Source organism: Harpegnathos saltator, unplaced genomic scaffold, assembly GCF_003227715.2.
Source record: "Harpegnathos saltator strain DR-91 unplaced genomic scaffold, Hsal_v8.6 scaffold117, whole genome shotgun sequence".
Taxonomy (NCBI): domain Eukaryota; kingdom Metazoa; phylum Arthropoda; class Insecta; order Hymenoptera; family Formicidae; genus Harpegnathos; species Harpegnathos saltator.
Window position 1 is genome coordinate 450,282 of NW_020229892.1, and position 24,581 is coordinate 474,862.

The 24,581-nt window shown below is 48.6% G+C and overlaps 1 protein-coding gene across 11 annotated transcripts in view; it reads left to right on the forward strand.

Moving 5' to 3' along the window:
• The first annotated feature begins 654 nt into the window (after nt 1-654).
• Patronin (calmodulin-regulated spectrin-associated protein patronin) overlaps nt 655-24,581 on the forward strand; it is a 62,058-nt gene continuing 38,131 nt past the window's right edge. For 7 of the 11 annotated variants that reach the window (XM_011153899.3, XM_019844952.2, XM_019844953.2 and 4 more), the window contains exons 1-2: nt 655-1,054; nt 2,823-3,624. In XM_011153899.3, coding sequence (XP_011152201.1) covers nt 3,259-3,624 — 366 coding nt within the window. In that variant the 5' untranslated portion in view covers nt 655-1,054; nt 2,823-3,258. Of the gene's footprint in view, nt 1,055-1,713; nt 1,991-2,234; nt 2,323-2,822; nt 3,625-11,004; nt 12,455-24,581 lie in introns of those variants that run through there. The other 4 variants (XM_025303777.1, XM_019844949.2, XM_019844950.2 and 1 more) reach the window with 4 other exon arrangements.

The window sequence follows — 24,581 nt, forward strand, 5'->3', positions numbered from 1 at the left end:
GCATAACCTATGACATCGAGAATTCAATGGGAGTCGAGCGAGCTCGATTCATCGGTACGTCTCGACGAACTTGAGTTCCGACGTCGTGAGGAGGTTCAAGTTCGCGATGAAACCGCGTCAAAGGGACGCGTCCACTCGTCACCTTTGCAAACACGATAAATTCTTCACGGCTCACGAAAGTCGATAATTTCACACGCCGAAGACGCGGTGAGCTGCTCCGCGTGGTGAGCGCGCTTCGAAATCCCCGCGCGCGTCCGCGCATGCGCGACTGACCGATGCTATTGGTCGATCACCATCGCGGCCGCGATAGATCGAACGCGGCCGGTGTCGATCGGTCGACATTGCGAGCATCGATCATTCTCACTCGCACGCTCGCCGCAGTTGCCTCGTGCGACTCTCTCGCGTATCGCGTATCGCTGCGATGGACGGCGTAGTGCTGCGTGCGGCGTACTGCTCCCTGCGAACGGACGGATTTTCACTCTGAGAGGGAGAGAGAGAGAGAGGCTGGTGCATACGCGGAAACGCGGATCTCTCGGCGCGTCTCGGCGCCGCCTCGCGACGGACTTCTCTCGGCGAAGAAGCGGAGCGGAGCGAAGCGGCCGCGTGATCGCTCGCTCGATCGGACACACGGATGGACGGACGGATGGTCGGTCGGTCGGTCGGTCGGTTTTTCGTTCGTTCGGTCGGTCGGTTAGTCGGAAGAGCGTGAGTGAGTGCAAGTAATCGGAACTTACAGAGGCGAAACCTGCCTCGTGTGACCTCCTGGTGTGCTGTCGGGTCTGCGGATGTCGCGCGCGCGGTGAGTGCTCCGTTCATCGACGCGGCGCCGGGACAACGGCTCGACGGCTGTCAAAGAACGCGGCCGGATACGCTCGAGGAAGAGGTCGTTTGTCGCGAAGCCTCTCGTCGCGGGGACTCGCATCGGGAGTGCGACGGCGACGGAGAAGGAGACAGAGAGAGAGAGAGAGAAAGAGAGAGAGAGAGAGAGAGAAACAGTGAGACTGAGGAAGACAAGGGGCGTTCTCTTCGGAAAGGAGCCAGCAGAAGCGAGAAGGTATGCCTGTCCGATGGGATTGAGAGCTATATTTGTAGTCGTTCCTCTCTCGGGGGACCTTCGTGGTCCCTCGGCTCCTTATTCATACACGCGACCCCATGTACAAACACGCATACGCGGATAATGGCACGTCGGTGTGCGCGTGTGCGTGTTGCGCATGCACGTACACACGCGCACGCATAAGAGGGTCCTCTCGAGCGTGTGTGAAGTTCGCCGAGCGGACGTTCGTCGAGGTAGTCTTGTTCGAATTTTTTTCAAATGGTGGGACCAACTTCACGGAGGTTGCGCGAGCGCTGCGTGAAGTATCCGCACGACGGCGACAGCGATGGCGACGACGGTCGATCGGCAGTGTTTCGATCGTATCGCGCGCGCAAACGAGACCGTCGCCTCGCTCTCGTCTCGTCCGGTTGTGATTCCGGGTCCGGTTGTTCCTCGCGTGAAGATCGATACGCACTCGCGTCGTACCTCGAGAGAGTGCAAGAGAAGAGGCTCGTCTCCTCGCGTCTCCGCGCCCGCTGGCCGACCAAAATAGCGGACGAGTCCTCTTTCTCTCTCTCTCTCTCTCTCTCTCTCTCTCTCTCTCTCTCTCTCTTTCAATCTTTCTCTATCTTTCTCTCTCTCTCTCGCGCGCGCGCGCGCGGCGGTGCGGTGTCCTTTAGCCGCGTTTCGTCCGTCCGATGGTGTACGTGATTTCGCGTTGTGACAAGTTCCTCGCGGGCGGCGTAAGACGCTTGTCGTGGGGAAGAGGGCGACGACGGGGGTATGTTCGATCGTCAGAAGGTATCGTGTCGCCGGTGGGATCACAGCGCGTATCCTCCGGTTCATTCCTGTCATCGTTCGCGATCGTGAAGTTAGCCCGAGACATCTTTGCTTCTTTCGGACCAAAATATCCCGTCTGCTCGCCGTTAGAGAAGCCGTGTTGTCGCCCGGTTTGAGGTTAGTTCCGAGACTTTACTCCTCGTCACTGTAGTTAATATCTGCTCGTTGACGTAACCGCCGCGGTGGAGTCCGGAGGACCCGCGCCCGAGACGAGAAACTCGAAAGTTTTCTCCGCGGAGATCGGAGGGAAGCTGCGTTTTTAAACGGTTCGCTCGTTGACCTTGCGTAATTTCGTTACTCGGTGAAACGTGCCGTTGGGGGGGGGGTGGAGGTTGCAGCGGAGCCCTAAGTATGTATTTGTATTAAGTTGGATTAACGCGCAAGATTTACATCGCTCTCGCGATTCCACGCTGCGGAGAGATTACCCCGCGTGTGCGGCTATGAGGAAAGTAAGTGGGTTCGGAGAGATAAGCCTAACCTAACCTAACCTAACCAAACGGCGAAGGATGTTACTTGAGCTTGGCGCATTACGAGCTTCGCGTAAAAAGTTGATCACATTTTTTTCTCGAGTCTACTACAAGAAGTGCGGATTTTGCAGCGTCTCCCGGTCGCGGAATCGAGTCGCGGTGATGATCTATCGATCACGATCTATCGATTACGATTTCAATCTCGCTTAATCGACCCAAATTAACTTACGGTTGAATGGTGGGAGGGGCAGGAAGAAGAGTGGGGAAAAGGACGCGCTCTCGTATTCGGCGATTGTTTATCCGCCGCCGGGCTTTGTCATTACGACACGACCCTTGCTCGGCATAAGCGCGAGGTAATTAAGCGCCGCAGCCAACGGCGACACACCGACGTGCACATGTAGAAACACGGAGAAACGAAATCGCGGAGGCTGAAGCTTCTCGGAGTGTATCTCTCATATCCCATGTCTCGTTTGTCGTTGCAGAAGGAGATCTCGCCCGTGTCACAGCGACGTCGCGACGCGGGGAATACGTGTGCAGCGGTTGCAGCAGTGTGCAGTGTATGTGTTTGTTGTGTCTCTGTGTATAAGTGCGCGCGCGAAAGGAAAGCTCGAGTCGAAGAAGAGGAGAGACGATACGACGCAACTGACGTCGCGTAAAACGAGATTACGCACACGCAAAGGAGTAATAATCCTCTCGGCAAGGATACCGTAAAACAACGAGTGCGAAGGATCTCGCTTCAAGGAACAGTGCGACGGAGAAGCCGAGAATACCATTCCGACCGGAAGCGGCGGCATCCCGGCGGCTTAGCGGCGAGCTCGTGTCTCGTGGCTATGACGAGGACAAAGAGTCGCGCTGATCGATTGTCGTTGATTGAAGCGGCGGCTCCCGGCGCGATCGTCAGTATCACCATCCCGTTGAATGTGGAACACGATCTCGCGGTTCTTCGCTAAGGGCAAGACCGCCGCGGTGGTGCAAGAGACCGCGCCGTCGTTGCCGCCTTCGCCGACTACGAGGACGACGGCGGCGAGGAACGAGCAGCCGCAACAGCAACAGCAACAGCAACAGCAGTCCGTGTGCAACGGCGTCGCCGACGACGACGCGCCCGCCGCTACGGCCGTCCATGTGTTCTACGACGCGACGATGGATCGTGGCGCGAGTGCAGATGATCGACGCAGGCCTGCCGCCGCCGGCGGGGCGGCATCAACAGCCGACCAGCAGCAGCAGCAGCAGCAGTCCGGCGGAGGCGACCCCGAGCACTTCCCCGACGCCTACGACTCCCGTCAAGTAAGTCACGCTTCTGATTTTTATCTCCTTGCTCCTCGGGGCCTGGCAACGCCGCGACGATTACGACGTCCCGGGCGAAAGCTCGGGACTTGTCGAGGTAGCTCGTGCCCCAGAAGCGAGGAGAGACTGTTACTGATAAGTATCTCTGAATGAAACGCGAGATTTTATGCCAAATGCTAGCAGAGGTTAGCTAGAGAGAGAGAGGGGGGGAGAGAGAGAGAGAGAGAGAGAGAGAGAGAGAGAGAGAGAGAGAGAGAGAGAGAAAGAAAGAGAGAGAGAGAGGACGGAGAGAAAACCTCGAAAGGGCACGTGAGGGAGGAGAATAGTTTAGGCTCGAATTCGTCCTTAGGATCCGCCGATGCGACGTTTAATCGATATGCTCATTTTCTCTTATTCCTTTCTAGAAAAATTGCAATAAGATACGAGAGTGATGTAGGGACGTCTCATGTCCTTTGTAGCGCACGTCGAAGATATTTGCTAGTACGTGTGCTGCTCATGAGGCACGTTGTAGAACGGCGACGTGAGAGCGAAAGAGAGAGAGAGAGAGACGGAACGAGAGAGCGTCGTAAAGCTATTCCCGAGCTGTGACGCTATGACGAATATGGCGTTCGTTTCCTGTGCACAAGGTTATTTATTGCACGATAAAACGCGCAGCGCGTATACCTGCGCCCACGGACCACCGAACGCGAGCGACCCCACCTTCGGTCTCTTCGTCTTCGGCGAACTCCCGCGAGAAATCGTATCGCGCGCCTTAATTGTCCCTTTAATTGCACACGAAGCCACCGATCTCGAGAGAATCGCGCGCTCTCCCAGGAAAGAGAGAGAAAAGAGATTCCGACAGCGCTCGTGTTTTACGTCTGTTTGAATATTTTTTTCTTGTCGGTTCAGTTTCAGTCGTTCGCGTTCTTCCGCGATTCGCCCGACTGAGCGAAATCGATCGATGACGTTGCATGCCGTGCGCAACCATGAATTCGCATCTTAATTTCGTTAGCGCGCACTCGTCCGGTTTATGCAGTTATTGTCATTTAACGTCATTCTTCGCCGCACCGTTAATCCCAGCGCGGACGACCCGTGCGCGCAAATCCGTATCGTTCGATATGTGAGAGAGCGTGCTATAGCGACCTCGTTGTCGAGGATCACGTTTTGGCACATGCCCAACGAGTGTATCGCTCGTTCGGCCCGATCGGGAAAATAATGTGTCGGCGAGAATGCGCATCATCGAGAAACGGCCATCGAAGAAAGTACATAAGCGCTGTGTACTTAGGATCGTATGACGCGTAAACCTAAGTCGAGCGGTACGTTTCCCTCTCCGGGTATGTTATCGAACATTCCTCACGATATTTCTACCTTTCTTTTCTTCATTTCTATTTGATTCTCTTCATGTTTTTTTTTTCTTTTCTTATTTTTTTACGTCAATACATTATGATGGCCGTATTATTATGAGTTTTTACGTAAAACGGGAGGAGTCGTGTCCTCACTCCGTCCTTCTCTTTCTCCCGCAGTCTCAAGGCACGGAGACGGATTTATTTATCGCACTGCCACGCACCGGCGGACGAAACCCATCGCGCGATCTCTCTGGATCCTGGAAAGCGAGGTCACCCGTATTGCGTGCGCGAGAAGCGGCTTCATTCATGCGCCGTTCGTCGTTACCCGCTTATTTTCAAACGTCACGGACGTCACCGGAGAGAGAGGAGGTCTCGCGACGATCCCGCACGGTCGTGCCGAAAGTAAATGCACACCGGTCTCGTGGGGTGATTCACGGAGGTGAATCTCTGGCTGGCTGCGCATGTGTGCGAGCGAGTGTGTCGTAAAACGCGGTAGGAAAAGCGATCTTATCTCGCGCGTGTTCTCCAAAGGATCCCGTCTCGATCGTTTCCGTCGATTAATGTACTGGAAACTAAGCACCTAATTTAAGGCGTGTCGCGCGTTCGGACTCCTCCTTTTTTTAGCAGAGCGGACGGTGCATTCCGCGCGTAACAAGCGGCGCAATTATATCAAACGCGCCTTCAGACCTAGGTTGCAACGCGTGCTGCGAGAGCAGCTGTGCAATTAGCCGCTGTGTTCTCGCCGGTTTCTCGCGCGCATTACCTCCGCTCTGATTCTGATTTCTACGCCTTCGAGTCACGAAGACATCCACGAAAATACGAGTGTTCGCTCGCTCCGTGTCGCGTCCGCGTCTGATTCGCGTCGTAGTTAAAAACTCGCATTCGCGTTTTTCTCGCTTGAAACGACTCTCTCCTTTTCGAGAGATGCGTGTCGCGTGTGGGTGAAACGCGCTCGAACACTGTTCGATTCGGATCAGCTGATCGATCGCGTTCGGATGTCTAAGTTGTGTCAGTGACGACCTTTTTGAAGAATTTTCCGGAATACCTTCATTAACATCGCAAACTGCGAAGAGGAGGAGAGAGAGAGAGAGAGAGAGAGAGAGAGAGAGAGAGAGAGAGAAAGAGAAAGAGAGAAAGAGACGAGGACGCAGTCGCCGCGGCCGTCGTACGCCTTGATGGCTCCTTTTAGAGTAATTAAGACGACCATGACACACTCGGAAACTACAAAATAGTATCGCGGACAAAGCGCGCCCGCTAAATTTCTCATTTGTACGTTCCACGCACAGGACGGTATTGTGCACATGAATTATCGTAATTAATTAATATACGGCGAAAAAATATCGATACGGCGAAATATCGAAATTCGACTAACGTGGTAATAAACGTCATCTCCAACGTGCATCTCCCTCGAAGGAGACGGAATTTCTTACTAGACAAATTCGGTCGTTAGAACATTCCGCTTCCTTCGACCAACACGCGTTTGGACCTCCATTAAGTTTGCCCCCCCTCACAGCGAAAATAAAATATCTAATAGGTGCAAAATTAAGTGCTAATTAGGTGCTAATTAGGTGCTACAATCCCGAATTTGGTACTCGCGCGGTTTGGCAGAAAAGAATAAAATAATGGGGGGGGCGGTTAGCTTAACGTTAACTTAGCCCCCCCTCCAAATAAGAAAAACGTACAACCAACACGTAAAATCGAAAACAAATTATGTTAAAATTAGGTGTTTAAGCTAATTAAGTGCTCCAAGAGATAATTTACGGATATTAAAAATATATCGCCGTTCAAAAGTTATAACAAAATAAATATGTCATCTCAACGATGACTATCCAAGAGAGAACTTATATTATAAAATTAGGTGCTCTCGTGGCTATGGTATCAAATTAAACGTCCCTTCACGCACTGTCGAGATACCTAAGCGCCGAATAAAGTGCTCGTCCCGTTTTGCAAAAATTCGCACTTAAATGTCGGCGGGCCATGCAGGTGACAAGAGAGGACCTATCTTAAAAAATTAGATATTCTCACGATATGGGTCTCAAAACACTCGTTTCTTTTATGCATTATTTACATATTCAAACGCCGAATTAGGTGCTCGTCCCGTTTTACAAAAATTCGCACTTAAACGTCGACTGGCGATCCAGGTTACAAGAGAGAATCTGTCTTAAAAAATTAGGTGTTCTCACAATACTGATCTCAAAACACTCTTTTTTATGCATTGCTTAGATATTCGAACGCCGAATTAGGTGCTCGTCCCGTTTTGCAAAAATTCGCACTTAGACATCAGTAGGCCATACAGGTCACAAGCGAGAACCTGTCTTAAAAAATTAGGTGCTCTCACGATATGGGTCTCAAAACACTCGTTTTTAATGCATTGTTTAGATATCCAAACGCCGAATTAGGTGCTCGTCCAGTTTTACAAAAATTCGCACTTAAACGTCGGCTGGCGATACAGGTTACAAGAGAGAACCTGTCTTAAAAAATTAGGTGCTCTCACGATATGGGTCTCAAAACACTCGTCTTTTGATGCCTTGTCGAGATATCTAAATGTTGAATTTGGTGCTCACGTAGTTTGGCAGAAAAAAAATAAAATAATGAGGGGGAGGGCTAGCTTAACGTTAACTCAGCCACCCCCAAATGAAACAGACCTTTAACCAACACGTAAAACCGAAAACCAATTATGTCAAAATTAGGTGCTTATTAAGTGCGCCAAGAAACAATTATGAGATATTAAAAATATAACGCCGATCAAAAGTTATAACATAAAAAATATATCATCTCAAGGATGACTATCCAAGAGAGAACTTATATTATAAAATTATTATTATTATTTATTATATTGTCTATTATATAATGTCTATTTTTAAAACCGTTGCTTTTCCATACATGCGTGGGCCATTTTGACACACCATTTATTACAGTTGCTTATCGTTTTTGAAAAAATGTTTCTATTAAGTTTTTATTTCCTCTGTGGAATTGGATAATTTTTGTTAAATAGTGTTTTCCTAATCATAATCGACTGGATTGGGTAATTATTAAAATGATTCAACTTATATATATATTTCATTATAAATCATATGTACTTAAGAAATATTACATATGTCCTTTGGTACATATGATTTATAATGAAATATATATATATAAGTTGAATCATTTTAATAATTACCCAATCCAGTCGATTATGATTAGGAAAACATTTTTTAACAAAAATTGTCCAATTCCACGGAGGAAATAAAAATTTAATAGAAACATTTTTTCAAAAATGATAAGCAACTGGAATAAATAGTGTGTCAAAATGGCCCACGCATATATGGAAAAGCAATGGTTTTAAAAATAAATAAACATTACATAACAGACAATATAATAAATAATAATAATAATTTTATAATATAAGTTCTCTCTTGGATAGTCATCCCTGAGATGATATATCTTTTATGTTATAACTTTTGATTGGCATTATATTTTTAATATCTCATAATTGTTTCTTGGCGCACTTAATTAGCACCTAATTTTGACATAATTGGTTTTCGGTTTTACGTGTTGGTTAAAGGTTTGTTTCATTTGGGGGTGGCTGAGGTAACATTAAGCTAGCCCCCCCATTATTTTATTTTTTTTCTGCCAAACTACACGAGCACCAAATTCAACATTTAGATATCTCGACAAGGCATCAAAAGACGAGTGTTTTGAGACTAATATCGTGAGAACACCTAATTTTTTAAGACAGGTTCTCGCTTGTGACCTGCATGGCCTGCTGACGTTTAAGTGCGAATTTTTGCAAAACGGGACGAGCACTTAATTCGGCGTTAGGATATCTAAACAATGCATAAAAATACGAGTGTTTTGAGATCCATATCGTGAGAGCACCTAATTTTTTAAGACAAGTTCTCTCTTGTAACCTGTATCGCCAGCCGACGTTTAAGTGCGAATTTTTGCAAAACGGGACGAGCACCTAATTCAGCGTTTGGATATCTCAAGAATGCATAAAAAACGATTGTTTTGAGACCCATATCGTGAGAGCACCTAATTTTTTAAGACAGGTTCTCTCTTGTAACCTGTATCGCCAACCGACGTTTAAATGCGAATTTTTGTAAAACAGGACGAGCACCTAATTCGGCGTTTGAATATCTAAATAATGTATAAAAAACGAGTGTTTTGAGACCCATATCGTGAGAGCATCTAATTTTTTAAGACAGGTCTTCTCTTGTCACCTGCATGGTCCGCCGACGTTTAAGTGCAAATTTTTGCAAAACGAGACGAGCACTTAATTCGGCGCTTGGGTATCTCGACAGTGCGTGAAGGGACGTTTAATTTGATACCATAGCCACGAGAGCACCTAATTTTATAATATAAGTTCTCTCTTGGATAGTCATCGTTGAGATGACATATTTATTTTGTTATAACTTTTGAACGGTGATATATTTTTAATATCCGTAAATTATCTCTTGGAGCACTTAATTAGCACCTAATTTTAACATAATTTGTTTTCGATTTTACGTGTTGGTTGTACGTTTTTCTTATTTGGGGGGGGGATAAGTTAACGTTAAGCTATCCCCCCCCCATTATTTTATTTTTTTTTCTGCCAAACCGTGCGAGCACTAAATTCAGGATTGTAGCACCTAATTAGCACTTAATTTTGCACCTATTAGATATTTTATTTTCTATGTGGGGGGGCTAACTTAATGGAGGTCGCGTTTGGTCCGTTAATTAAACGCCGCTGACTTATCGCGATCGTTAAACAATCGTGCGCATCAGAGCTGAATTTTCGTTCGTGAGAAGCAGAAATTCTGTCTTCCGCAGCCAAACTGCGCTGGACTCGTCGCATTAATTCAAGCGATCCTTTTCTCCTCGCGATGTACTTCATTTTACTTAATTTATTTTATAAGATACACTTTATTTTGCGGGCCGTTGCGCGCCGCGTGTGCGCTATTCGTTTCCAAAGCGGATCTTCAATTAATACATCATCGGCTCGGCTCGACAGCCGAAAAAGAAAAGCGAGCGAGCCGATGCTATTGTTACGTAACCGCATAACACGTGGGATACTCGACGTTGCTGGTGGCGCGGGATGCGAGGCGCCTCTCAAAAAAGTATTAATCGGTGAAAGTATCAGACGCACCTGGTCTTCTCCTGGCCGGGCCGGATAATCGAGACGATTCGAAGTTTCGAAACCGCGCGCGAAGAGGGAAACGATGCCGGGGCGTGGGTGACTGCGAGAATTCGAGAGCGGGAGTTTCGCACCGCGGAAGAAGGACCTTAGCGAGCTTCCAGCTCGCCCGAGTGCTCTCTCTCGCCGATTTTTTCTCAAAGTTTTCGCTCGCTCGTAGAGAGAGAGAGAGAGAGAGAGAGAGAGAGAGAGAGAGGAGCTCGCTCCTCCGTCTGTTGAATATTTCCGCGCGGGGGCTCTTAGGTGTCGCGTTCGCGCGGGCACCGAGCGGATACAAGGCGAGAACCCGAGACGGAGTCCTGCCTGTAAAAGGCTCGCAAAAGGCGGAGGCGTCTCGGGAGCATGAGATAGGTTGTCGCCGCGATGCACGTCTACCTTTGCCTCGCGACGTCCTTCGGTCGAGAGAGCGAGTAATCCGATACAGCGTGAGAAAATGAATGCAGCCCCTGTGGGACAGCGCATTCATTGTCTCGCGTGCTTATTGTCGGATGCTTTCCGCGAAAGGAAACGCGCTCGGCCGCTCTCCGCCATTGGTTCCGTTCTCCCGCCGCGCGGGTCGCGCCATTGCTTTCGGGAGGGTTCATTAACAGCCCGAGGTCGTTCGGTGACGTCCGATCGTTCGCAACCCTTCGCGCTTCCCGTCCCGAGACGGCTCGGCTCGCGGAAATTACGCGCTCGCGAAGTCCTCGACGCGAGTTCCTCGATCGGGGCTCGCGCTTCGGGCCCTGACACACGTCGATTCGCCACTGCGCGAGCGTGGGCGTTCTTCGTAGGCATGAAACGCACCAGCTGACTCACTCACGCGTCCGCGGACGATCAGACGAGCGGACCGAGCGAGTGTGTGCCGTCTCTCCTGTGCGCGCTCGGCGGAATCAAAAGGCCGCGCTCGGCGGAATCAAAAGGCCGCGCTCGGTTCTCTCCTCTAGTGCGGTTTCGCGCGGCGGAACCGGCGGATTGTGTTTCCCCGTGGGCTGGCACGCGGATCTCCACCCGAAGGCTGCCCACCAGGTCGGGCCACCGGGATCGGGTCATCGCGATTATCGCCGGACGATGCGCGCGCGTGCGCGCGCGCGCGCGGAAAAACGGGCGCGAGTCAGCTGAGTGAAATTCGAGTGGACGATTCGTTTCCCCGACCGAGGCGGGTATAAATCGCGCGAACTGCGCGACGCCGGTAATGAATCTAATGGGAACGGAGAGATAAAAATAGAATTCCAGCGGGAATCGATCGCTGTGTGCGGAGAATAAATTTCTCTCACCGGTGGGAACCGGCGAGCGACGAGTCGCTCTCCCCGCGGGAAGTTAATTGCGCGAGTGTGACGTGTAACGGTGACGGTGCGTGAGTTTTGTGTACGGATCGAGAGGGGTGATCCGCGTTCCTCGGCGCTGTGGGGAGCGTGATCGCTCGTTTAAACTCATTTTCGCGGACGGGAACAATCGCGTCTCCGCAGTCCGTAGTAGCGTGTTCGCGCGAGCGCGGAATGATTCATCGTCAATTCGTCTCGAAAGTGCGTATCGATCGCGATTCTTTCCTCCTTATCGCTGTTCCTGGGATCTATAGCCGCGGTGTATAGCACAGCGAGGAGTCCTAGAAATAGAGGAGAATAGACAGACGGATAGAGAGGCAGAGGGAGAGAGAACTGTGTGAATGATACAGCTATAATTGGCACTGCAATTTCTCCGCGAGGCGGCGCGGAGCCGTGATTGAATCACCCGAAAACAAACCAAATCTCGAGTTTCCCGTGAAAGTGGCAAGAATTCCACCCCGCCGACTCGATCGAAGACAGATGTTGGCCCGGCGCCGTGACAGTGCAGTTTCGACGCGTTATCGGGAAGAGAGAGAGCGATGCGTTCTCTCCTGCTACGTTCGTCAGCGAGGGAGATAATATCGACCAACAAAGAGCGGAGTCGCGCTCGCAACGACGACGAAGACGACGACAACGACGACGACGACGACGACGACGGCGACGACGGCGACGGCGACGTCGTCACGAGATGTAACGAGAGCCGACGAACGGCGCGGCGCAAATATCAAAGCTATAATAACCCCGAAGTCGGTCGCCGAAATTAAAGTCATTCGTCGTTCCCTGTTGGACGCGTGCCGCCTATCGCCGTCCGGTCTCTGTCTCCCTCTCGTCCTTTTTCTCTCTCCTGGAGACGGACACTGTGTGCATACGCGCCCGCCGTGCACAAAGTTCCGACGTGACGAAGAAGCCAGCAACCGAGGGAATCCGAGATGGCGAGCGAGGTGATGCTGGCACCCACGCCGGCGCCCGGCGCTGCATCGTCCGTGCGGGAGATGGACGATGTCAGAGATATGGTTAGAAGCGAGACCGTCAGCACGATTTACGTAAGTCGTCCTGGCCGTGTATCTCGCGGGTCGCGCGAGATTCCCGAGATTCAGGACGTTCCCCTCGACTACTCCCCGCGAGCGAAGTCTTCGAGAAAGACCGTTAGCCCGATAGATGAACTATAATTATCCCCGATCAGGCAGTCGGAATGTCTTCTTTCGTCGGGCTCGTTATTATCTAATCGGGTCTCTTTTATTTTTGGACCTCTTCAAGGATACTGATACTGATACATGTACGTTCAACTTTTTTTTAATTCGAACATGGTTGACAAAGATATAATGAATAGTGCTGTGTGAACAAATATTCGCCACAAAATCTCACAAGAAAGAGGAACGTCTCGTCAGATGATTGACCGATGTCACCTACGTGTCGCTCCAAGCGAAAATCATTCTCTCGATTTGAATACATTAAGTCTCCGAAGAGGTTGAACGTCGCAGCTCGAGCTCGTTGAATCTTACCTGTGAGATACATGCCGCTTTATCGAGGATCTACCACGCGGTTGTCGAGGAACACATTATTTGTCGGAGAAAGACGCATGCAGACGTTGCATGCATCGGTTAAACTCGCGCGATTCCAGTGTCCTCCGTGCATCGTGATGCGTATTCTCGGCGCGGCGAAGGACAATCGTGCCAAGGACAAGATTTCACTCTCGACCTATCAAATGGTCGTCACGGCTGGTGAACAGCGACGCCGAGGAAAAACGCTGCGCGTCGCTTGGAATCCGTGGCGAATGTTCTTCGCGGGAGCGAAATATGCTCGTGACTTTACTCATCACTTTGCGTGTTATATAAAAGTATGACGTGCAGTCATCCGTAAAAGAAAGAAAACTTCATTTTGAATCGCGCGTGAAATGCCAAGTACCTGCTTCAGAGATCTCGCAGGAAAAAGAGAAAAAAAATCGAGTAAGCTGGAAAACTGCGTAGCTCTTCTTCACGTGGCAGAGTATTTAGAGTTTGAGTGAAAATTTCTTTAGGTTTTATAGACTTGTTTGAATTAGATTTTTTATTTCAATTATATTAGAAGATATTTCGATTACACATATGGCGATGGCGCAGAAAATCCCGCTTCGTTGTTAACACCGCGATGTGCTCTCTGTGCATTTTTCTCGATCGAATCGCGGAAGAATGAGGGCGTTATACTACGTAATGCGGCTTCCGCGGATCGCGTCCGCGCAATTTGCGACACGCTCCGGCGGCTTCTCAACGCGCTGGAAGTGTTGTCGACTCGTTGCACAACTAATTAATAGGTCGATCGCGTCTACGGTTCGCCGTTCGTTCGCGCGGATTTCACGGTTGTTATGAGGTCGGCACGCGCAAATTCCACGGCGACGACGGCGCGACTCTCGCGGTCGCGCACACGAGACACTTTTCCTTTCCTTTCCGCGTTCGAAATTTCTCTCACGCCGAAGAATCCCGGCGAATTTTGCAGCTCCGTATTTCTACACCCACCTTTCCTCGCGGTGCGCGCGTTCGATTCTTCAGGCAAGGCGTGGATTGTCGCGTAGGACGCCGCGGAATGACGCTCGACTGCCCACTCGATTCCGATTCGCGAGCGGAGACAACGAGCGGTCGCCGGATAAATCAGCGTCCGATCGTGCGAGACCGTAGTCCCTTGTTTGTGTAAATTGTAATTTACTGAAAGTCTGCCGGACTTTATTTTACCGCAAATTCGGAAACCCTTCGCGAGTTCGCTCGTCGTCTCCGCTCTCGAGACTTGCGCTCTTCGCGATTTCGCTCCTCACGAAATTTGCGTCAATGGTACCTTAATTCGCTGCCTCCCGCAAAGTTTCTCTTTATGTAATAATGCGACGCGATAAAGCGACATGACGTCATACGCGAGTTTTATGTAATCTCTATAAGTGGAGCAATCATTTTAAGTGCAAGTAATGCTGTCGACTAGACGTTCGTCTCTCGGAATTAAACCCCGATCCGTTGAAGTGGGTCTCGCAGACGTGACTAGTCAGGTTCAAAGTAGATTCGGATTTTTTTCGGCGATGTCGCTTCCGATGAGTCTTTCGTGTCGAGTTGCATTGTAGGACGAACTTTTAATTTCATCCCCCAACTTTCCACGCCTCTCGACTATGTGCTGTAAAAGAATTCTCAAGAGCTCGACGCAAAACTGGCCGCGGCGGGTCGCTCGATGAGATCGGCATGCGTTGACATTTCTCTTACGTTTTACTGCACGACGATATCGAGTAACCAAGTCACGTAATTTTATATAGGATGATAAAGCCGTGGAGTTGGAATTAATGGAAAAATAAATATCGCTGCAGAGGAACGTAGCTCGAAAGATGGGATTTTTCAGAATTAACCTCCACGTAGCGACCTATGAAAATGTGTCATGCAAAAGCTAGCTGCTTTTCCTCTCTCTCTCTCTCTCTCTCTCTCTCTCTCTCTCTCTCTTTCTCCCCTCTGCTCTCTTTGTTACTTTTATGACGTCCGTGGGCGGGTCGAAACATGAAAAGCGAGCGATTCCGTATTTGGCTGTTGTTCAATTCTTCGATCGACCTGCGCGCGTTTCGTCTCTTCTATCCCTGTGGAAGTCATACATCTCTCTTCATCCCTCGCTGCTGCGAGGCGGCATAAAAAATCAGCGACGTGTCGAAGGTGCGCGTACGATTCATTGCATAGGTGGCGAACGTAGTACATGTCGAGCGACGTATCAAAGAATGTGCGAGTGCGGATGGAGAAGGAGACGCGCCTCGAGATAGAGAGGGAAAGACGGAAAAAAAGGAGATAAAGGAAAAATAAATCGAGTGTCGTTACTATTCGGCGGCGGCAGGCTGCGTCGACGACGGCATGTGATGAAGGGCCTTTTTCCGGCAGGGTTAAGCCGCTTTCCAACGGCTCCCTCAAACTTCCACGTCACTCGAGTCGCGCTCGCGTTTTCTCTATTTCGAATCAACATCGCCACTTTGCGCGGCGACGCTGGCGAACGAGAGCTGGCGCTTGGCAGCAACTTGGCTCGAATAGAGTAATTAGCAATTCAACAGCGCGTTAAAATCATTTCCCGAGCTCGTCGAGACCGTTAAGACACCGCGACTCGAGCAGGTGGAAACCGTTAACGTTAACCGGCGACTTTACCGACGACGACGCATAGATTTCTCTCTCTCTCTCTCTCTCTCTCTCTCTCTCTCTCTCTCTCTGTCTCTCTCTCCCCAGAGTCGCGATCGCCGGTTTATCGTGTATGATAATTCGCCGGGAGCGAAAAATCCATGGACCGTCCGTTTATCCGCCCGAGTTATTTCCACGAATACCTGCCTGAAAATCGCTACGTATTTCGCGCTGCGAGCCAACCGCGTTTGCTGTTGCCACCCGCTGAACCGGTTTCCCTTATCGCCGGAATTTATCCGATGCAGCGAAAAGCAGCGGCGATCGACGCAATTTCATATTACTCGTGTCACGGATTACACGTCATTATTGATACTCCGCTAATCGATAGACCATATTTCCTCCCGGCACCCGGCCGGCAGATAAACGAGCCGTTGGATCTTCCGCCGTCCCGCCCTAACGCGTTTTTATCGTGGCCTTTTTTACCGAATAACATTCAGGGCATATTTTTGATCGATCGGAAACGAGGAGACAAAAAATATTCCACTGACGTGTCAACTCTCGTTCTGTCTGTCTCTCTCTCTCTCTCTCTCTCTCTCTCTCTCTCTCTCTCTCTCTCTCTCTCTCTCTCTCTCTCTCTCTCTCTCTCTCTCTCTTCCTCCCTCTGCAAACTTACCCCAGGCGTGCACGCGTGCGTGCGTCGTACAGTTTCGGAAGTCGGACATCTGCCGACCAATCTTATCTCCGCCCTTGCCTTATCCGCTGGAAGCAGCATTACCCGGTCGAAACTGAGATCGCTTTATCTACCTCTCCCATGTTGCGGTGTTTGCACGGTCTTATCACCGCCTTATCCGCGCGGCGAGTCACCAGAATGAACACGCGCGCGTAAACGCATTTGCATATCCATTGAGGAGGCAGGCGCGATTACGACACCGTCCCTCGCCGCCATTATGTGACGCGCGCGCGCGCTCGAGATGCACCCGCTGTATTTTGCCGCTGCTGGTACAGTGGTACTTCGCCTTTGTTCGGATCGAGTGGCGATCGGCCATTATGCAAATCTAATTGTCTCGCGCTCACTCGTAATCGCGCGCGCGAGCGCCGTCGATTTTCGCGCGAAATGCGCGCTCGCGTTCCTGCAATTCTCTTCGCGACGCCGCCGCGAGCCCGCGAGGAGACGGCACCGATGCGGATGCGCGTTGCAGTGGGAAAACGACGACGACGATGACGACGTTGGTAGTGAAACTCGGCGGTAAACGTGATGCAAATGTCAATAGGCGCACCGCGATATGCGACAGGAAATACAGGGCACGCCCTGCGACTAATGTCACAACCTTCGACACCGCCATTCTTTCGGCTGAATTTTTTAGACGTCCCATGGTGCGTGCCCTTGTGCTCGCTGCGCTCGTATTTAAACGCTCTTCAAGGCACACACATCGCACAAAGTACACCATGTCGAGAATAAAGGACGAATTGAACTGTGGTGGCGTCAAAGTGGCGTCTCTCGCGAGTTTTAAATCACCTTACTTATTTGGTCCCTTCCTTCCTCCCCCCTCCTCTCTCTCTCTCTCTCTCTCTCTCTCTCTCTCTCTCTCTCCCTCGCCTCTTATTATAGCGTATACACGCCGCGATCGTAGGACGTGCAACTGCTGTGTGCTGCTCGTATTTTTGCGTTAGAGTTAATTAAAGTTGCTAGGTGCCGCGGTAGATTTATTATTACAGCCGCGTTGCGGATTAATCGGCTGCCGAATGACTCGGCGCATTTCGATGCGCCGTGCCCGTAATTGGTTTGCTTTACACGAGATCACCATGAGGATCACCGCGAGAGCGCGAAAGTGCCGGAGAATCCCGCATGAATAACCAGTGAGCAGCGGCCGGCTCGCGATTCGCGAAAATCACCAGTCCGATTTCGTGAGATCACTACGGCGAATCGCGAACGATGAGAACCTCTCTTGGAGAGGTTTTCGGGACACGCCGTTTACACCGCGACGGTCTTAATGGTTCGAGGGCTGGTAGTAACCGCGATCGAAGTACTTTCCGGCACCTCGTTAAAAGGCGAAACGACGTGTGACGGCTGCAGCCATACGGAAATCGCGGAAGCAGGCCGAACGAATCTCAAATATACATACGTCGCGTCTAAGAAGGAAACGCGAAGTCTACTTTGCGCGTATGGCCGCGGCGCGGTAGTTGTAGTCGTCTTCGTCCTCGTCGTCTTCGTCTTCGTCTTCGTCTTCGTCGTCGGTCGAGCCGACTCTTTGAAGCGTAAATATAGCGCACAAAATCGTACGGAGACTTCACCGCCGAGTGAATGGTCAGCGAATGCTCTCTTCCTCCTTTTCCGTAATCGTCATTCCGTAATCGTCGATTCGCGATTAAATGTAATTTTTATCGAGCTTTTTTCTATCTTTTTTTTTTCCTGTAATATTCTCCTGTGTTTTCCTCGCGCTGAATTCGGGGATTTTCCGTCGCACCCGATTTCCGTCCGACTGTGTCTCGAAATACGGGCAAGATTTTGCAAATGGTGATTTGAATTGAATCACGACACAGCATGTGACGTGTTTGTGGTATTCCTTTATTCAGGAGATCCAATTGGTCGCGTCTCAGTTCAATTTCGCGCCGGTGCAAGTAGAATTCGAAAACGTTGGCCGGGCGTTCGCAGGGAGAGCGCAAAAATCGGAATCCTCGATCGCGTCCGGTCATCGAGCGAGCGAAAGAACGCGGCTGGACGTCGCTAATTATCATCCCGCGAGAAAGGAAGTCGTACGCCGGGCGTAACAAATCTTTATGATGCGCAATATGTAGAAATATACGTGCGCTGTGTGTGTAATATGCGCGAGGCATATATGCCGTTTATCGTACGCACGCACGCACGCACTTGCTCGCGTACGGACGCACGCATGTACGGGAGCTGCAGTTTCATTTCGCCGAGCGGCAATTCAGGTCATTGACTCATCGACGAGAATGTTTGTTAGACGTCGTTGAGAGAAGGTAAGAGGGACGCAGCGCACGAGAGGAAGAAATCGGTTTGTCGTATTTCAAGAAGGCGGACGCGCGACTAACGGGATCACTCGGACAGAATTTTCACGCGAAACCCGCCGAAGGCGGGGCGGAGCCGCGATGAGATCGCGAAATCGCGGCGGCGAAGGTCCTCATGTTCGCGCGTGCGACATATCAGCTCCATACACCCTGCGCGCAGTCCTTGGGTCGTTAACCCCCCGTCGTAATTAACGACGAAGAAGTGGACATGCTCAGACGGTCCTAGCGTTTAAACGATCATTGCGTTCAACGAAGAAGAGAGAAAGAGGAACGAGAGAATCGCAGATAAGATCGGCTGGAATTTCCGGCCGCGTGATCGCCTGCCTACCGCCGCGCTTCTGCTTCCCTGCCACGTGCTGCTCTTCTTTCCGGAGTCGCCCGTTTGCCGCGGAATCGTCGTGTTTTTTAATCGTCCTTCCGCAACTTTCGGCGGCGGACGCTCCGCTCGCGACTTGATTCCTTTCTACTTTTCGTTTCTCTTTTTTGGGTCGTTGCGTCCTAGTTGCGAAACGACACACGGCTTGCCGAGGCCTAAAGAGACCGGCTGCACCGGCGCGAAGGCATCGGCCGGTTACGCGCTGTCACTTTTGTGCGGTTTAATGAACCGCCTTGTTCCTCGCCGGCGATGCGATGCGTTATCGTCGTTGTGCATCGAGAATTTCGCCGCTCGGCTCGGCGACGAGCGAGCGAGCGTACGCGCGCGCGCGCAGCGGAGTCGGAGATATACACAAGCCGCCGGGTCGCCGCTCGTGCAACCTGGACAATCCCGCCGGAGAAAAGTAGAAAGTCGCGCGCGTGTTTACAGGTTTTACACGTTAATCGGACGTGAAACGCATGGGCGACTCGCGCGACTCGCTCGCGCGGCAAGTCGATCGAATGAGGCCCTCGTTAACGAGTCTCCTCTATTACGGGGGCTCGTCAGTGCGCGAAACACGCGCTCTCTCAAGTGTGAGCGCGGCGTCGGATTCTCGCGGAGAGGAGATTGAGAGACCCTGGAAGTGCTCTTCGCAGACGAAGTCTCTCACGACGCGACGCGACGCAATGCGAGTTTCTTCCTCAGCTTCTCAGCTCGTCGTCGATCAATTAGGTTTAATCGACGGGAATAAATCAGTCTCGCTTGTTTCTCGATATGCAAACCTCGCGATTGCGTCGCGTTGGAGCGTCATTCCACCGCTCGGTGGAATGTCATCATCTCCAATTCGGCCGACGTGCAGGCGTCACTCGGCGAACACGCGTTTCGGTCGGGAGATTCTTATTTAACGTGTCTGTCGCGCGATTATCGGGTGTGGATAATCAGAGAATCGCCGAGACGCCGCACCGTGCTGAGATTGCGTCAGGTAGCGCCGAGTAGCGTCGTCCTTATCGACTCGCCACCCATGGGACGATTCCTAGGAAGCGGATCGTATCTTCGTGAACTCGACCGTCGGCAGCGACACCATAATTATGATCCGCCGTGCGAGGTCTCTCTCTCCCTCTCTCTCTCTCTCTCTCTCTCTCTCTCTCTCTCTCCTCTCTCCTCTCTCTCTCTCCTCTCTCTCTCTCTCTCTCTCTCTCTCTCTCCCCCTCTCTCTCTCTCTCTCTCTCGACTTGGCGTGTCATCCGAGAGGAATTTAATCCGGTTGATTGCTGCAAAAGTCTTATCGATCGGAGAGAGGCACTCCGCCGCGATTAGATAGCGATTATGCTTTAGACACTCGCGGAATTCCCGAAAGTCGCTCCGACGACTCTCGCGACCAGGATCTTGCGTGTCGCGCGATACTTCGGCGACATTATTCGGGAGAATTTTCCTTCGCGATCAAATTCGGAGGTGACATATGCGAGGTGTCTAGGGATGCGACGATTTCTCAAAATATCGATAACGATAATATTGATAATTTTGAAAAATATCGATATTTATATAAAAAAATTTATACATATAGGGGTATGCGTATAAAGGATATATACGAAAATTTTTAAAAAATCTTTTAAAAATTTTTACCTTCATATAATTTATTGTCATATTCTTATTAGAAAATATATTATAAACCGCAGTCGTTTGCCGGAGACCACCGCGTACATGGAGCAGGAGATCTATTACGGTTCAACGATTGAGATGAAAATGATAAAAATGAACGAATTTACTAGACATCGATCAATTACATTGTGTTCGCTGTATTTTATATAAATAATTATCGATCCTTGTCTATCTTATTGTACACAATTCTATATTCCAGTAAATTCGCTCGCTTTTGTAATTTTCATCTCGGTCGTAGAACCGTAATAGACCCCCAGAGCTGTAACTGAAAAATATGAAATATCAGTATAATTCATATCGATATATATATATATATATCGATTTTATCGGAGACAAAAAATATCGGTAACTATTCGATATTTATCCCTCGATATCTATCGATATTTCGATATTATCGATTTATCGTTACATCCCCAGAGGTGTCTAATTGTTGTCACAAATTCGCGGACAAACGACAGCTATTAATCCCCGCCGCGTGCCGCGGTCGGCCGATTGAAGCTTGCGACACATTTCTTCGATAAGCTTCCCACCACATTCTGCATCCGATAGTAGAAAATGGATGTCCCGAGAACGAGAAAGAAACAAATTCTCTCGGTGGATGCGGACGATGCGTTGCGAAACTCACCGAGGAAAAGTGTTGCAACCTTCAGTGAGGCGACTTGCAAGAAAATAGCACAAGGTTGCGCCCGCCGGCACGATTATCGCGATTGACCCCGCTTCTTTCTAAATTAACGCGTACTGCATTTGCTGCACCCATTAGCGCCGCGACTGTCATCCGTCGCAGTTTGCCGTTGTCGCGTTGCGGAATTGGTCGGATCAAAGTCTCACGGTAATGTCATATTCCCGGCGATCTCGTTACCCCAAGTTAAAGCACACGTCTTCTACTCCCTTTACGAGCGACACCGAGTCATTTTCGCGCACGTGCACCCTGCGTATCTCGTTATCGCCTCGTCGCATCGTATAATCCGTCGCGTGCATTCCAAGTCTCCTCTCGAATTTCCTTCATTTCCATTTTATCCGCGCACGGATATATATCCGGTGATCGATCACAATTTCTCGCTCGGTTCACAAGCTTTCGCGGGATTACTCGGTAAAAGTTCGCGAAAGAATCTTCTTAGTCGTGGTATAGCTGTAAATTACAACACGTTCGTATATCGGAACGTCCCATACCAAGTCGGCCCTCCTTTGTCAAGCATTATGTGGAAAGTTACGATGAATGTGCATCATCCATTCAATAGAGCTAGAACTTTTCTATTCCGAGTATGTACAAAAAAAAGTCGCGGACGGCCTTTCACGAACAGCGTTTCTCGTCCGCACTTATTAATCGACTCACATGCCGAGGTGAAATTTTAATTCCGCGTTAAGTTGAGGCATACAAGCTGTTGTCACGCTCTGACATTACAAATAGTTACTTAATGTCATTTTCATGTTGAAATGCTCTTAAAAGAGGATTACTTCAGGATTATTTAATATTCGGTTATCAAAATCTGCATTCTACCTGTATTTAATGTTTTATTCTTCATTTTAACAAGCAACGCATTAATTGTATAATTTATTCAACTCCAGAGGGAATTATACGCGACGAGCAAATATTAAATAAGTTAATACAATTAAATAGGCAAGTATAATTAATGGACAAATAAGGCGACAAACTTTCCTCGTAATCTCTTTATTATTTATGTTCTTCGTTGCCGTTGGAAGTGTGTTTACACATTAAATACGTTTACACATTTTATACATTAAAAATATTAGATATATCGGTATTAGCGTCCCGGCGTCCTGCGTCTTATTCTTGATTTCTCGATGCGGCATCCTGCTTCTGGTTGCATCGTCATGACATCCCAGATTCTAGTTCGCAATATTGACATTCATTTCGAAACGAATCGATCGGAAGAAACACACATTGATTAACGCGCAATCCGCCGGAGAGCCCGATTAAATATTTCAAAAGCCACCGAGATGTATTCTTCGTAAGATATAATGAAAAACAATACGTAAAAAGTTAATCGCCAACCGACGTTACCCCATCAATGGTTGGATGGCTGAGTGGAAGTGTGATGAGAAAACATTATACTTTCAATTACACTTTCAAAACATCGCAGATCTTCAAGATGACTGGACCTACCTACCTTCACGCGACGCGTGCTTCTCTGAATGTCTATACACGATATTTTGAGCCGCTGAGTGACACCGTGTACCATCGATCACGTCGATCGGAAGGGGAGGGGGGAGGTATGTTATTCTCGTCGCAAATGTTTAAAATATTTCGTCGGCCCTTGAGATACTTAATCGGGCACGTGTATCTTCGACCGAATCGTATCTACGCGAGTATCAGTGTCAGTGTCAGTGTCACGACGGAGCAGCCAGGATACTGAATCGCTAAGTCAGGATGAAGGACGTGGAACGTTGCAATGCTGTCAGCGATACATATACAGGGTGAGGAAAAAGTCCCGGACCGGTAAAATATCTCGAAAATAAAGCGTTTTAGAAAAAAATGTTTCGAACAAAAGTTGTATGATTTCAAGGGAGACATAAAACAACTACATCGTTTTGTTTACAAATGGCACTATTTTCGAGATATTCACTGATCATTACTTTTCTTAAATGGAAACCCTAATTTATTATTACATCGTCTTTTTCTACCAATTAGTTTAAACAGCTTTTGTCTGAAACATTTTTTTATTTACCTAATATTTTTAGAGATATTTAAGGAAAACTTGACAACTTTTTCAATATTTAACTTGCGATATCTCGCTAACTATTTGTCAAAAGAAAAAGTGGTACTAAACTTTTTTGCTCTATTTAATCTCAAGAATATATTGTTACAAGAGCGCCCTGAGTTTTAGTAACTTATTGACTTTTGGAAATTTCAAAATCATCAAATTTCAAAATCAACAAAAGTCAGGACGCTATTATAACAATATATTCTTGAGACCAAATAGAGCAAAAAAAGTCTAGTATCACTTTTTCTTTCGACAAATAGTTAGCGCACAATAGATATCGCAAGTTAAATATTGAAAAAGTTGTCAAGTTTTCCTTAAATATCTCTAAAAATATTAGGCAAATAAAAAAATGTTTCAAACAAAAGTTGTTTAAATTAATTGGTAGGAAAAGACGGTGTAATAAAAAATTGGGGTTTCCATTTAAGAAAAATAATGATCAGTGAATATCTCGAAAATGGTGCCATTTGTAAACAAAATGATGTAGTTGTTTTATGTCTCCCTTGAAATCATATAACTTTTGTTCCAAACATTTTTTTCTAAAACGCTTGGTTTTCGAGATATTTTACCGGTCCGGGACTTTTTCCTCATCCTGTATATCCAAGTGTGTCAAATCATTTACTATATGGGAGATTTCTGTTTTCAACCGACGTCCGTGACAAACTTGCCGAGAATAAAATACCCGAGACGACATTTAGGCATTATCAAGCTGTCGAAGCTAAATTATCGGAACACAATATATTATTAAGTGTGTGAATTAATTCGGTCCATCTGGCGGTCAATTGCTGTACTATGTAATTTTCTAACCTCTAATGTCTGCAAAAGGCTTTATTTTTTAGTTTTGATATCTGGCAATAATATTCAGTTGATAAACGTTTGGGTTTGTAACAATAACATCGTGTTTATCTGATTCGAAAATGTCGAAATTCGAGCCAAAAGAGCATCATTTCCGGGAAGTTCTCATTTTTTGTTTTCATTTGAAGAAAACGGCCGCTGAAGCTCATCGAATGCTCGTAGAAGCTTATGGTGAAAGTGCTCCCACCGATAAATCATGCAGAGAATGGTTTCGACGTTTCAAAAGTGATGATTTCAGTGTCGATGACAAACCTTGTCCAGATCAGCCGAAGAAGTTTGAGGACGAGGAATTGCAGGTGCTAATCGATGAAGATCCGTGTCAATCGCAACGTGAGCTCGCGCAATTGTTGAATATTGATCGATCAACAATTTCTGTGCGTTTGGCAGCCATAGGATCACATTTACAAAGAAGAAAGATGGATGCCATACGAACTGAAAGAAAGAGACATCGAGA